The following is a 15,645-nucleotide window of genomic DNA, read 5'->3' on the forward strand; positions in this document are numbered from 1 at the left end:
TTCGCCACAAACAGAAGCTACATCGCTATGGTTTTCAGGATTTAAGTCTTCCGGGAGATTTTCCATGCGGCACCGTGTAGCCAACCGTGGAGAATTGAGGATAGAGAAGATTGGCGTGATTGTGCGCCCAGAGATATCGGAGTCTGACTTAGATTAGACTCAGCATGGAATGGGTTAATTATTATGCAAGGAACGTATGAGAAAAATGATACTGGAAATCTTCTGGATCTTGTTTTTTTTTTTTTTTTGCTAGACTTTGGTCGTCGAAATTAAGGAGAGATGTAGCTGCTGTGTTATTTTTAAGATTCAACATGTTATTTTGTACACAATACTGTTTTTTTTGGCCAGAATATTGGCCAGCATTGTAGCTAGCTTCTTGAGCATCTAAAGAAAGCACTGAAACTGATATCCGTGATGGCGTTTCTATCCGGGGTTTCTCAATAACTTTTCTACAAAGCGATATTTCGATGATCATTAATAATACGAGGAAATGGCAGAGAAATAAATTTCGTTATTTGGAATCTTGAAAATTATGACCACGATGAAAATAACAATTTCAGTCAACGGAACCAAACAATTTATGCTTCTAGAATTTTCTTGTATTATCAATGATTATCGGAATAGCATTTTGTAACAGAGTTACTGAAAAGATAGATTTTGTTAATCGATCAGCTTTTAATTTTTATCACCGTACAGCAATATTATGTTATTTTTAAGTCTTCCAGGCTTTAAAATTTAGTTACGCAACAATGAATTTATATAAAAATTTAAGGTGTCATTCTTTCGCGAAGAATAATGTTCACTCTTTAGAATTAGCAAATAGCTGGAATAACGGGAGTTGTTTTCTCGTTTCAGTAAATACCAGGACAAATTTTTGTATTGGTATTGCACATACCTCCGCACATCCAGGTTTTGAAGGAAAGCTCAAGATTCTCGCCACCCCAAATATCGAAGCCACTGTCGTACGTGCCGAGACGATCAAAGAAAGCTCGATCTATCGAAAAGAGGCCTCCGGCCATCGTCGGTGACCACACAGGCTCCGCAGGATTCTTGTGTCTTTTTTTCTCTCTCTCAGGGACTGCGTGCCAGTTGAACTGATACAGAAAATCAAGAAGTCTTGGGAACCGAGCTGGTCGACATTGAGAAATTATAAGAAATCCGTGGCGAGACGACGAAATCTCGAAATATTTTCGATAGCGTAGTTTTAGTACCAGCATATTTGTATTTATCCATATGTTTGTCTCACAGCGATACTTGTCTTCCTCTTACTGTGTTTCACCTTCTTTTGAAAGATCTTTTCCCGTTTAATTAATAGATTAAATATGTGTATTAAGAAGAATTAGGAAAGAGCTGCACTATACAGTATGTCTGACTACAGGCGGACCGCAACTACTTACAATTTGCCACTCCCACTCACAGATACGTGTACATCACGATCTAATCATTTCTATATTTTCTGTATTGTCTAATCTTTACTCCAATGCCACGATACGATAGATAGGCTCTTAATTAAGATTTTTATATTATTATATGTATATCACACGCTCTAGAAAGACACGAATATTCGTATGCACGTTTCTCAGTGTATATAAATATATCTCAAGATTTTACAGATTAACATGAGTATACCAATATTTGTTTATAGTTTTATATGAAACGTACAAACTCCGCAAAATAATCAAAGTGAAGAATTCTGTCAGATCCTAAAGCACAATTGACATCGGCCCCATCGAAAGCGCAATCATCGAAATTCCGGCAATAATTTTGCAAATTTTACCAGCGATTAACCCATCCCTGATCGGCAGAGATCGCCACTCGGCATTGCGAATAGTTTCCGTGAAATAACGGCGAAAGGAATTTCTGCTTACCTGCAGATTCCAATCGAAGCCACCCACGTTCACACCGCCGGAATCCCGCCAATGATATTCGAGCGTGGTGTCGTCGATAACATCGATCACAGGACAAACGACTGTCGTCGGATCACGAGCGATACGATCGAGAAGCGGCTCCAACCAGCCCTCGGTGCATTCGCAATGGCTGTCCAAATATGTCAGTACAGGTGCCTTCGCCGCTGCTGCACCCAACAAACGCGCCCTGATAAGACCTTCGCGCTTTTGCGCCCGGATTATCTGTACCTTTGGGTAGTTCATCATGTAGTCCTCTAGTTGACGCTGTAGATGTGCTGTGAAATTTTTGATTCGATTACTCAGCGACTAAGTAGATAAAAAAACGTTTGTATATTTATGCTTGTGAAAAGGAAATCGAGATATTCGTAAGGACATAATAAAATCTTCATTAGGATTTATAAACGATTCCATTACAGGACTGCAAAACCACGATAAAGTACTAAAAAAGCACGTTTGTAGGATTAGTAAGGTTATTCCAAAATTTTATTGCTCTGTCTATTAATTTATTATCCTTTGTGGGATATAATCCGAGATGCTACGTGATGCAGCAACTCTATACCGTCCAACATAGTTACACGTAAAATTCAGATTTACGGGATCTGATGAATTATGGGGACCCATTGGGGATAGCAATTAGTAGACGTTCGTGATTTAGTTTACGTTAGAATAGCTATATGAGAACCTTTCCTCTAAGCCTTCACTTACTGAGCTTAATTAGTTTAACTGCGGATACTATACAGAGGTTTGAAGTATCATACCCGTGCGAATGTAACGATCCTCATCGAGTTTATTTGCAAACTAACGAATCATATTAAAGACATCATTAAACGAATTTACAACGACATTTAAACAGCTGGATGATTATTTTACCGAAAGAGTATTTTACCTCTAATTTCGAAACTTTTTGTCTCACGGTTCTAGTCATATCTTTCTACCTTTTCTTCTGCCAATAACGGCAGAGCTTTCATCACGTTACGAGCTTACTTAGCCCATCATCAAAGCTTACAAAATGCCAGATTATTTTCATTCTTCTCCTGTGGCGATATTACGTTGCAACTTAACCTCGAGATAGCAAAGACAAGAGACACGTTCCTTGTTATTATTAATTAAATCGTCTTTATTACAACCATGTTATTTCACACTTCTCTGCGACAGATAAGAAAACAGATAAAAAGAAGGGAAAACACGAATACGAAGACCAAGAAGCGAGCAAGGAGTTCATTGTTTCCTGTTCCTATGATAAAATTAATTTAACTGGTTTTGTAATAGGTCACAACGTCGACCCATGCTGCTCGCTAACTATGTTTGTAAGCCTGACTTCCGGTTAGCACAGAAGCTTATCCTCGGCATTTAGGGATTGTACAGGCTGTTCTATCGTTTCCAACACGTTGCGCCTTCCCTAGCCTGCTGTCAAGCGAGCTTAATCTGGTCGGCTTTCCCCAGCGATTTTTATTTTCTTCCCTCTTTTCCCCCTTTTGTTATACGTGACTACGGTTAGTTATCTGTCCGTTCCATCCGGCGACACGTTAATTCGATCTGAACACCTCCGACGATAAACCGACCGCTCCGCTTCTGGCTATCTCTTTCAACGAGCTGAGAAATGTAAATATAAGAAAGGGAAATCTTTGTCTTGTCCTTTGGAGATGAGGTTTCTAAAGATCTTGTTTCTTCCAGTTTATTCATTGGGTTATAGACGACTGGTAATAGCTTCGGTTAATTGCATTAAATTTCATTTTAACGAATTTTCTATTAAATCATTGCCAGCAAAAGAGGTCTATAGAGACTCGTATTTTGAAATGTTTGCGAATACTTTATCCGTCTGAAACTGGAAGTCTAAATATCATAATTTATCTTCGTTAGAGTAAAATTCTTTATAATTCATCACGAATCTCATCCCTCTACAGGAACTACATTACGCAATTCTTTTCCCCTGAACTCATTAACAAACTTATATCCTTCATCAGCGAAACTTCCACGATATTTCCCAACAAAAATTACCAATTAAACGCATCTACCTCGTCAGCCAGCCTCGCAGGGCCAATAAAACACTCGCGAAGTTCGTAGCGTGGAAAAATCCTCTTGAATCGTACGATTCGTCTTACTAATTCGTGTACTCGGTATTGTCAAAAAATTGTGTAAAGGAAACAGGAATGGCAGCCTGTCAAAACGCACTTCCCACGGAAATAATAGGCTTCGCGCGACAGAAAGAGACAATCGATCTTCCGTCAAAGTTTCCTTGGTCGCCGGAAAGCGCGCGTCAGATGCAGGCGAATTTTTCCACGGGACGTGTAGAGAGAAGCAGGGGAAGAGAGACCGGGAAAGATATCAACGTCTCGGCATCGTTGGCATGCATCAAGCTGTCAGGAATTTTCCGAGTACACGCGCGCAACACGTCGACGCCAGCTTTCCCTTCTATTCACGCTGACCCGATCGTTACGGGTTCTGTGCACACCACGGGGGAGATGGATCGCGATTAATCGATCCATCGTGAAGCTACGGAACGCTGTCCGCGATAACGAATCACCCCGCGAGCCTGAATAGAGATACGTTTGCTCGGACGAACAAGTAGCGATACGTAACGAACCAACGTAGCATCTGTATAAGCCCACCGATTTTCCCATTCCTCGACTAGCTCCATTTACAGCAACGATTCTCTCTTATTTAAAGAATGGCTAGAGTTTTGTGTTTTAGTTTCGGTTGCTTCGTTGGTACATTTATACTAACCCTCGTTTTACCAGAAATTAGTTTGAAATCTGACATTAAATACTGGATAGGATACGCGTGTAATGTGAACGCGCTTTTTGTCCCAGTTGTTGCTAACTTTGTATCCCGGTCGGATACCAACGTTGTTAGAAAATATACATTTCTTTAATGACTAGCCGAGGTACAAACTATATTCCCATGAATAAAAATAGCTTTATTATAGAAAAAAAAAAAAGAAAAAACGAAAAGTTAAATTTCCTTATATTCTGAAGCAAGAATGTATATGCGATGGATAATAGAGTGGGACAAGTGTATAAAAATGTATTTTTCATAATATGACAAAAACGTGATGCTTATACTACGCCTGTACCTCGTTCGGTATTACGAAGCTTAATCAAAGAGCACAAGGGAGAAACACGATAAAAATTCCTTTATCCGTAGTTTGATCGTGATGTTTCTTCGATGTAAGAGGGTAATTTCGTATGATATAGTTGGCAAAGAAAAAATCTTAGGCCAACATTCTATAATATAAGTCTTTTAAATATCGATAACAATTTTGTTCACTTACGCATATCTGAGAAGTCATCTACCAAAATTATTTCTTGTATGAGGTGCTCCGGTGATCTATCTAACACGGAATGTACCGTCCTCAGCAGTACTGACCAGGCTTCGTTGTGGAAGCAGATTATCACCGCTGTGGGAGGAAGGTCTTTCAAGTATCTTCCAGGTTCTTTACACCTGAAACAGAAAAGAATATTTCTATAGGAAAATTCCAAAACTATTGCAATTCAATTTCTCTTAACCATAGGAGCAATTGCCTTTTTATATCGACGAAAATGAAAAATTTATAGATTCTCAATAGTCTAAAAATTTTCCATTGAAAGAAGAATTGCCTTTCGCATCGATCTGGAATAAATTCGAACGAGGCGCATTAATATCTTAATCCCATCATCGCATCAGTTGGAAGACACGGATTACATGGCGAAGAGATATCGAAACGATGGAAGGCGAAATACGATAATGCGATTAGGAACCACTATGTTGGCAAAATAAACGACCAGGAGGTGGTGTATACACGTTTCGAAGGTCCCTGTAGGCCAAGATTCTACAAGCGTTCGATTCCGTATCGTATTGGCTAATAAAGCTAATGTGGATAACAAGATCCGTAAACAATCAAGTTCCTCCATTTCCGGCGTCGTTACGTGCATTTGTGCGTCCGTTCGTTTGTCAAGCTACCATTTATCGTTTCCTTCTGTACGTAATCCCGTTAGATTTATAGACCATAAAATTTCCTCCAGTGCTTATTTCTCCAGTGCTTAAAGTTTAATCGTATATGCTATGATAAAAAGAATGTTCTTGTAAAAAGATTTCTAAATTATATTTTACAAATGTTGGAACCTAGAAGTCTTCTCATAATCTTCTAATATCCATAATATTCTGATAATACGTAAAAGAAAATAGTAGAATGTTGAAAGAACAAGTCCAGTAATAGTCTGCCAGTACTTCTCTTTCGTTATGAAGAAAGTAACAGCAAAGGGCAAGAAAAATAATAACGAGAAATATTAACGTAAAAGGTCTATGGCGAGCTATGCCTTATTAACTCCAACCAATTGATTTTCACTGCAAAGCATCGACGAAATCCTTATTAATATTAGGAAACTTTGAGTATATATCTATAAAAATAAATATGTAAATATTATTAAAAAACTTTTAATATATTAATAAAGAAAAATTTGCATAGAAGATTTGAAAGATTGTAACAAAATAGTCTCAGTGGTTGCATAAGCATAACGAAATTCGTGGCAAATGTCGGTAGAAGTTTCTCACTAAATAGAGCTTCTCGTGTGGCCGACGAAAAAGGGCGGTGCAGGCAATGACGCAGTTGGAAAGTTCATGAATTTTTAATGAGATTTGCTCGCGCATTAAGCTAGGATCAAATTGAAAACCAAATTTTGAAGCATTCGGTCTAAAAAAATGCTTTAACTTGTGACCTCTTCAACTGTTGCTCGCGTCAGGGATAAATCATTTTTTAAGCGGCATCATCATCGTAAAAAACACATCACGCGTATATCAAATATAATTATAAATCAGCACAATTTAATTGTTAATTTAGATAAATTTTATGGTTGATCATAATCATAAGAACTGTCAATTTTTTCCAGTTAGAAAATTATAACTCTAATGTTTTATTGAGATTTATAAAGAAATTCTTACGCAGTAGAATAAGTCTACCAATAGTCGTAAAAGAAACAGAAGCGTTTCACTTTCTTAAAATAGCAGTGTGTTATGAATTTTCGAATAAAGCAATTCTCAGTAGTTCGACCGGTGATAAATCAGGCTATTGACTTCTCGTTCGACCATAATGCCCATGTACTACTGAACCATCGAATTCCAATTAGATAGAAACTTTCTCATACAAATTTATCTGTACAATGTGATCGATTATTCAAATATAAATTTATATTCCATTCAAACTCATTTAAATATTTTTTTACGCATTCTCATAATAAGTCTCCGAGATCACGTTAATTCGATAAGAAGCAGAAATCTCCAGTTAAACGCGGGCAACGAGAGACCCCGTTAAATTTCACCTAAGACACGAGAGACGATCGGGTAATCGAATTTCCAAAGAGGAATCTCGTCGAGCGTCGACAAAAAAAATGTCAGTCTCAAAGAGGCAACTTCATTTGCCGTTGCTGGTCGTGCAACGTGAACTTAACGACATTAATTCCCCGAAAGCGTCGGAACGGCGAAGAATTTCGTCCGACGTAAGGCGGACAAAACCAGCCTAATTGTCGGAGACAAATTTTGTTTAAAAAGTTGTCACGAAGATTGAATTTGGTCGATCTTTGATTTAGCGACGAACAAGAAACTGAAAATACTGAATTCAAGTAGGTTTACGTTGCTTTCCGCTTTGAAATATCGATTCTAGACTCTGAATTTAATACTGTTAGTAAAGTTGTGCAAATTATAAGTTACCGCAACTAATGAATTATGTTCCATAACATTTTACAAGTAAATTTCCAGTAAAGTTATTAAATTACGAATGAGAAAATCCATAATTTGTAACTTGTTATTTATGAATTCATTCTTATTTAATTGGAATTAAAAGTCACGTAAAAAACAGTTAAAATTCTAGAAAGAAAAGGAGATACCAGTGAACTCGAGTAAACTAAAATAAAATGCCGGTCTTCCTTTGTACTTAATCCCCTAAATATCTCTGCACGCAACGACACCAGTTCCGTGCGTGTCAAAAGAGACTGGATAGCCGTACCAATTAGTGCATTGGTGCAATATCGTAATCCCTGATGCCTCATGGGGCTCCATAAAAACTCCTAATGGTCATGGGGCGCGTACTTTCGGCCGTGAACGTAAAAAGAATGCGCCGGTGATGAAGTATTTTTCCTGTCGCGCAGAAAGGAATGCGTGCCAACACGAACCAACTTGAGTTATGGTAGTTTTCGCACGCGAACGCGTTACAAATATATTCGACGCCTTGCGTGGCCTCACGGCCGATAAAGCAAAAATTTCTATCATTGTGTCGCGTTAATTACATAGCTAGAAAGGATAAGATAAACTTCGAACAACTTGCAAATTTCAATATCACGCTTCAGAATATCTTTGAATCGACATAAGTAAAAAATGTAAGCGCAAAAATGTTCACCTCAGAAATATCAGAATTGCTGTTTTATCTTAATATGTAAGCATTTTCGATCGAAGTTTTTCGTCCTATCAAAGGGCATTCTGTTAATCGAGAGATCTCGAGAACGTTATCTGCTGCTTCCATTGACGTTCAAGTAACAGTAACGCGCGAGGATAGGAAGCCACGGTACCTGCTCGTACCAAACGTGTATCTACATTAGCCTAAACGTCAGAAACGTTAACTGCACACACGCTGATACGTGTATATCACGTCTATCGGCTGTGTGGTTTCCACGTTACCTCGTTCTCGCCATCTCTCTCCGGAGTCGAATCGAGAAAGCTCAAAGAGAAGTCGAAAAATCAGGAAATCTAGGAAACCATTAGTTCTGGTGGAAGGCAGGCTGATTATGCCAAGAGAAATCAACTCGACAAGCGATTGAAAGGGCGCAAAGGCGTCTTTTAACGCGCACAAAGAACCGAATGATTAATGTACTTCGATCTATTTTGCGGTCGGCTTGCAGTTGATTAAAATTCCTTCGGCTCTAGCGAGGAATACCATAGAATGCAATCTTGATCAAAGTAAAAGATAAACATATAGCCATAGGAATTTTTAAGTAATTAAGAAATGTATCAGAATAATGAACGTCTACTTGAATAAGTTTCTCATAATATTCGCTTAGAATTTTTTCCATGAATCTTTTATTTTTAGCGCTGTTGTGAATGTACCTTTATTAAAGTTTATCGTGCCGTTTGTGCTCGTGTTAAAAAATTCATAATACATTTCAATTGATTTAATAACACGATGAGAAGTTGTAATAAAAAGTCGGATTGCCCCGTGTGCTAGATTAATATACATAAAGGAATTTTTTTTATCAAAATTATACACTCTCTTTCAAAGATAGCAGTAAATTCTAAATGCTTTTATTATCATTCAACCTTTTTTCTCTTATTCAAGCAAAGTAGAAGTATATGCATACTTCTATATTCATAATGTAAAATACGATGGATTTCCTGTTACTACAAGAGTTAATATTTCATACGTGAAATCATTTTCGAATATCGTGTAATGCATATAATAATAAACAATGTGGTGCGAATTCCTGTGTTTATCTATTTATCGGTATCGAAGCTCTATAAATAAAGAGGCAAACGTGTCGCTAAAAATTGTTCACTTCCATATCGCAAAATATTCGTGACACGTAACGATGCAATAAATGGCCAATAAATTCTTCTATCAGATCGCGTTTTCAATGACGATTCGTCGAAAGCAACGGCAGTTTATGGATTTTAATCAGCGCAACCCACTGAACCGCATCAAGGTAATTTAAATACAAATGTTCTGTACGTATCACACGCCTCCAAATATTCTCTTATCTTTTTTCTGTCACGCTGTCAAATGTATTTAAATAAATTGTCACGATCGTCATTAAAAACCGAAAATGTAGCGTGGCGAAATGAATAACAATATGAAGTATTATATTTCTGTGACTTGATGCAGGGAGTTAGTATCGACAAAGTTGAGATATTAACAGTTAACGATATGATAAAAATGTTATGTTCAAATAATTTCGGAAACAGGTTTCTGATCTTTCCGATTTCTTTTCTAATAAAAAAAGAGAGAATTAAAGCGTATGCTATTTGAGTTTTTATACTGAAAAGAAGTAAGGTATCTCATATCGACGAGTATATTTCTTTTATTTTTTGTTTGTTTATTTTTTTCTTTCTAATATGCGAAATTTAAAAAATTGTATTATAGTACAAGGAAAGAAAACGAGAAAAAGAAAGAGTAGAGCATTCTAATGCGAGTGAATACATTCTGAAAACAGAAACGAACGAAGGATTTTTTTGCATACCTTTTGCATACGCCTGTACAATTCAAAGTGGAAACAGTCGTCACCAGGGAAAACTTTCGTTAAAATTTAGTAAATGAATCGCTGCTGCTGCTGTTTGCATGCGTCGTTCAATTGTTTCGTTACGAATTCGTTCGCACTCCTGTCTGTAGCACGACGAAAAAACGAATCGTCACAGTGGCAAACTTTAACCATTATACTTGGGTAAACAGCTAACGTTGTTTGTCCGTCTGCGTGCAGAAATTGGGATACGAAGAAAATTGCTAAAAAAAATTGTGAAAATTATTTTTTCCTATGTTTTGGAAACCTATCGGAACAAATGCTCGATATAAACCCAATTAAAATTTCGTCAAAACAAATTCTAGATTGTCAAAAAGTAAATTGCTCGTTTCAAATAAGAAAATTGATTGAAAACTTCCCGTATCGTTCTATGCGGCTCTTAAAATTCACTTCAAGACATTTTCTCGAATTTCTTCCAGAAATACCGCGAATAAAATGTCCGAGTGACCAGGCTCGTGGACGATATACATTCACAGGTTAAGTCTAAAAGAGGCTACGATGGATTGTGTTTGCCGGTAACGAGTAAACATCCTCGTGTCGCTCATCGTCACTGCTAAATGCCAGTTAGAATGGTTCCGGCCGCTAACAAGCTCTCTCGTTTGCATCCAATTTCTACACGCGAAATCTCTTCACCCGCGTTAAGCATTGACAGCGAATTTGCGCGGCACTCGCGTCAAGAGAGACCTTTCGACCTCGAGACTCGCGAATCTCGCCTTGACAGTTGACGTCATAACACTCTAACACGTTGTAATTCCCCGGTGAAAAATGGTATTTCGAAATGCCTGAAAATTAATTGCCAATTAGGTGAAACGAAATTGCGTCAGACTTATTATAATGTCAAAGTGATTTCGTATTCTTCGACGAGAAAATTTAGATTGCTTGGTTATCGGGTATAATATGAGAATGTTTCCTCACATATTTCGCTGTTATCATTCATGGAGGAAACTTATTGGATCGGACATGCAGAGTAGTGACAATTAATTCCTGATAATTCTAAATAGATGGAGATAATTCTAATACTTTGGATCAATGACTTAAAGACGCAAATTGAAAAAAGAAAACGATATTTTAAAATAATTGGAAGAAATGTTTCCTCTTGATAAATGAATTAAACGAAGCGTCAGAAATCATTAATTATAACTAATAAATATAAAAAAGTCGTTAATTCATATTTGCAAGCTTGTAGATTTTTTAAAAGCCTTTTGTACGAACATCGTTTGCGTATTTTGACTCTACTGCGCATTCTAATAGATAGCAGCATAGATAATTACAGGAGACTGGGGATACTTGCAAAGATAACTTTTTACTGGACCATATTTCATTTTAAAAATCTCAGTTATCTCTGAAAGCGGACATTTAATACTTTAAAAAATATTGTTGGATGCTCAGAGGCAATGTGCATTACGCGCAGCTTATTTCATGGTTAATTAATGTAGATAGAAAGTGTCTACATTAAAATATACTTTACTTAAAGCTGCTTTAATGTTGGCGTGCTGTTGCATGGATTTTTCATTCACGAAATAGCTTCTTGATCAGAGGTTAGACTTTTAAACAGTATAATTAGATATACGTGAATTTGATTAGCAGACACGCAGTTTCATTATGAATTATTATTAGCTAATATATCCTCAGTGAAAATACAGGGAGTCTCTAAATTATAAAACCAAGCGGTAATGGGTGTCATAATTATAGGAAAATTATATCCGTCCATTTAACTCGGCTTGCATTTAACAAAGTTTACTTGACGCGACATAAATTTCAAACGATGTTATAATATATAAATATGCGTCGTTTCCTCTGTGTTTTCATATTTCAATCAACTTCCCGTCAAAAAGTTCCAAGAATGCAATGTTTCAATTTGGCTATGGTAAATTAACATCGTACAAGTTCTAAAAATAATTCTGCAAAACAAACGTGTGCAATTCTATCGTTCGGGCTTAAAAAATTGAACAATTAAAAATCAACTTGAACTAAACTAACAATTAAATGAAGGTAAAGTCAGGTAAAATGAAATTAAATCTTCGATTATTTTTTCAAACCTTCAACCTGTGAGAATATATTTTAAATTGATACTTGCCGGTGTATCTAAATTATTATCATCGCGTCTAAAAGCCGCACCCTAAGCAGGAGTCTCCATTTTGCGTACAAACAACCAAACTGCAAACTAAACAGTCTCTAAACCATCCATCAGACCCATCGTCAGATTTTCAATCTATCCAGCGATCAATTTCAAATCCAGCGACACCCCTAACACCGAAGAAACATTCTCGTTATCCCGGCGTTCGGAGGCTGTCAGGGCTTACAGCAAACTAACATAATTATCGGCATCTCTAGACAATAGTCCTCGTTAACCGCCCTGAAACTATTGCTGTAGACAGTGCACAGTTTGTCGAAGACGCTGGCAGGTCCATTGGAAATCCGAGTATTACTTCCTGTTTGGAACCAGTCCAAGTTTCCAGTTGCTTATTGGTAGACCATCTCTTCGCTCCTTCATTCTCTCCTTCTCTCCTTCTACGTCTTTCCTCTTTCTTTTTTTTCTTTTCTTCTTTCCCCCTTTTCTTAGCAGTGTCGTTTCGACGACATCGAACAGCCATCGAGGTTGAACGATTTTCTGGAACCGCAGCAGATTCGCGACTAATGGACCTTGAGGAAGAGACACGCGGTCGACGTCGACGTGCCTCTTCTTCGCCCGTCAACCAGAATCTTTAGACTCGGATACTCGAGAACGGTTCATGCCACGGTAAGACAGTTATGGGATCGGCGGAAATTCCACCATAGCTCGCAACCAAGCAGAGTCTCTCTCTGCTCTTACCACCGGAATTTCTCTTCGATAGGGAATCGAACTACTACTACTACTACTACTACTACTACTACTACTACTACTACTATTGCTACTACTGTTGAACGAGCTTCACTTCAGAATTCTTATTGGCCAAGCTTTACTGAGAAACGTTCGAGGATTATTAGGTCTCCAAGTGTGTTTATTGGTGAAGAGAAGATGTCGAAGGAGGATTTGTGGCGATACTTGGAAGAATACGAAGGAGATCGAGGAATTTGTTTCGCATGAGTAATTTTAGAATAAATGGAGAATTCTGCGAGTTACGCACACCGGTGGTTGAAAGTTTGGAATAATTAGCTGTTTCATGGAATAGAAAGATAGTAACGAACGAGTTCCAAAATTTTTTTTACGAAGCTTTATCGAGAAACGTTCGATGATTGTTAGGTCCTCGAATAATTTTAAAACGAAGATAAATCGATACCAATAATAAATTACATTTGTCCTAAGAATTAAAGATCTGCCTTACGTTTCGTTGATTTCAACGAGCTTCGCTCTCCTCTTTTTACTTATTTTAACAAATCCCAAGAATCTAAATTAAACCCGTTTTAAAAAATTTTATCAAACACGAATTCCGCCCGCTTTAGCAAAATTAAAACCAGGAAACGCGCGTTAAATCACGGAGAGATCTTCGTAGAAGTATGCGAAGCCCTTCTCTAACAATATGTTTCGAAGAGGGACGCAAGTACAACGAAAATTTGCACGCAGACAACGGTCGCTTCGCGTTGTCCACTCGGTGCCACCCCCTCTCGCACGTCGCCGCGAATTAATTGGTCTTGCCCCGTGATTAGTAGGTCCCACGGAATTACCGCGATGCACCGGCATGATTAATGTTTCGGCGTTGCCAACTTTCGCGCGGCAAGATTAATAATGAACGGAGAGAGGCAGAGGAAGGGACAAAACCGGAACCGCTAGAATAGGAGTTTTAAAACAGCAACGAAACGTCCCCTCGTCTCTGTCCTCTTCCACCAATTTCTATATTTTCCTGGACTCGTAGATTTAGCTATCTTGAATGTCAGCCGCAGAAATTTCTGTGGATTCCGAAACGATAAACCTTCGTCTGAATTTTCTTTCTTGTCGTCCGTTTACTCTTACGTCCTTATTTGTTTTTGTGAATAGGACATTTTAGAAATCATGCTACAAATTTTAATATCGTAGGATCTCGAGATCATTCGACAGTCATAAATATCGTTGTAATTGGATTTCAAGTCATAATTGGATTTCCAGATCATCTGAAACCTAAACTGGTCATTCGAATCGTGTAATATGTGACCTAGTAAGTTCAGCAAATTAATTTCATGTCGCATTAACAAATTAAACTCGAATTTTCGAATTTCTTGCAAGAGCAATTCGAAAATTGTAGACGATAGTTGAGAAAGTCGTTTGGTTAATGCATTCGGAATTGCACGGTAGCTGGCATTTAATATATCCTGAATTCCAAAGAAAACGAGAACCTCTTGCGGTAGACGGCCGGAGGCGGCGCCTTAAGAAGTAATTAATGCCGTTTTATGGTGTCGGAGAAAAGGAGCAGTCTCTAGTGAGAATATGGGGTTTAATGGAAGGACCGCGATACGATTGGCGAACAAGGCTGCCAAGAATTCGACGCATACCATTTGAATTATTTATACGAGTAAAAACTATCAGCGTCATAGTCAAAGCTGACACACGCAAAGAAAAAATATATTCTTCCGATTTCTTCAGTTACACACATCTCCATCAAATTCCGCCGATTATTAAAAGATAACAATTTCATCCGCTTCTTACTAAGAAAACACGTTTCTTTCAAGATATTTCTGTAGCTTCGAATTCTATGAAACTTGATCGATCATAATAATATCTCTCGTTCGTCGAAGCAACGAGACAAAATCTACATTTTATCAAACATTTCTACAGTTTCGACCTCCTCAGGAAACTTGATCAAAGTCTGATTATTATCGAAACATGATAATATTCCTCACTTAGGAAATCAGGCGAATCACGTACTTCTTACAAAACTGCATTGTAACAATTCCCGAATAAAACGAAGCTAAAATCACAGCCTCTTTAATCCCTAATCCTCTCGTCGTTGAAACTTCCATAATCCGATTGCCAGTTCGCGCGATGCACGCGCTTCATCCGAAACGCTAAACCGTTTCCCGCGGGCATCGGTATGCCATTTATGTACTTCCGTTTCGCTGTGCATTAAACTCGATCGCGCATACGTGCTATCCTGGCGCGGAGGGCCAGAGGGTTCAACTGTTCGCGTTTAAGTGCGTCAATGAATTTCGCACGGTGCGACACACGGCCAATTCATCCCCCAAATTACTAACCGGTCACTGCTTATGATTAATGCCGTGTTTCTGACTGGGAACACGCGTCGCCGGCCGCGACGCACGCTGTAATCCATACGTTAATTAAACGACGCTGCGGCCAAAGAGACGTCATCGGCCGAGGACGACGAACCCGCGGAATGTGAAATTATTTATTCGCGCGTTACGCCGCCGATTGATCACTCGATCTCACTGCCGTGTAAATTATATAACGCGGCCATCGTCGCGGGTGCAACGCGTCTCGTGGTTGTTTCAGCGGATATGAAAGGACGCGATCGAAGAAGACAGAGCGATTGCGCATTTCTTCGAAAGTTTGAAATGGCAAGTATGAAGAAATG

At 38.2% G+C, this 15,645-nt stretch overlaps 1 protein-coding gene across 5 annotated transcripts in view; it reads right to left on the reverse strand.

Annotated features, from left to right (window-relative positions):
- Positions 1–15,645, reverse strand: part of LOC117233584 (putative polypeptide N-acetylgalactosaminyltransferase 9) — a 293,908-nt gene that overhangs the window by 24,179 nt on the left and 254,084 nt on the right. For all 5 annotated transcript variants that reach the window (XM_033494025.1, XM_033494028.1, XM_033494024.1 and 2 more), the window contains 3 exons: positions 5,179–5,348; positions 1,869–2,182; positions 896–1,094 (listed from right to left, as the gene is read on the reverse strand). In XM_033494025.1, the coding sequence (XP_033349916.1) occupies positions 896–1,094; positions 1,869–2,182; positions 5,179–5,348 (683 nt within the window). The remainder of the gene's footprint in view (positions 1–895; positions 1,095–1,868; positions 2,183–5,178; positions 5,349–15,645) is intronic.

This window comes from Bombus vosnesenskii, unplaced genomic scaffold (genome assembly GCF_011952255.1).
Source record: "Bombus vosnesenskii isolate JDL3184/JDL3185 unplaced genomic scaffold, Bvos_JDL3184-5_v1.1 scf7180000013297, whole genome shotgun sequence".
Taxonomy (NCBI): Eukaryota; Metazoa; Arthropoda; class Insecta; order Hymenoptera; family Apidae; genus Bombus; species Bombus vosnesenskii.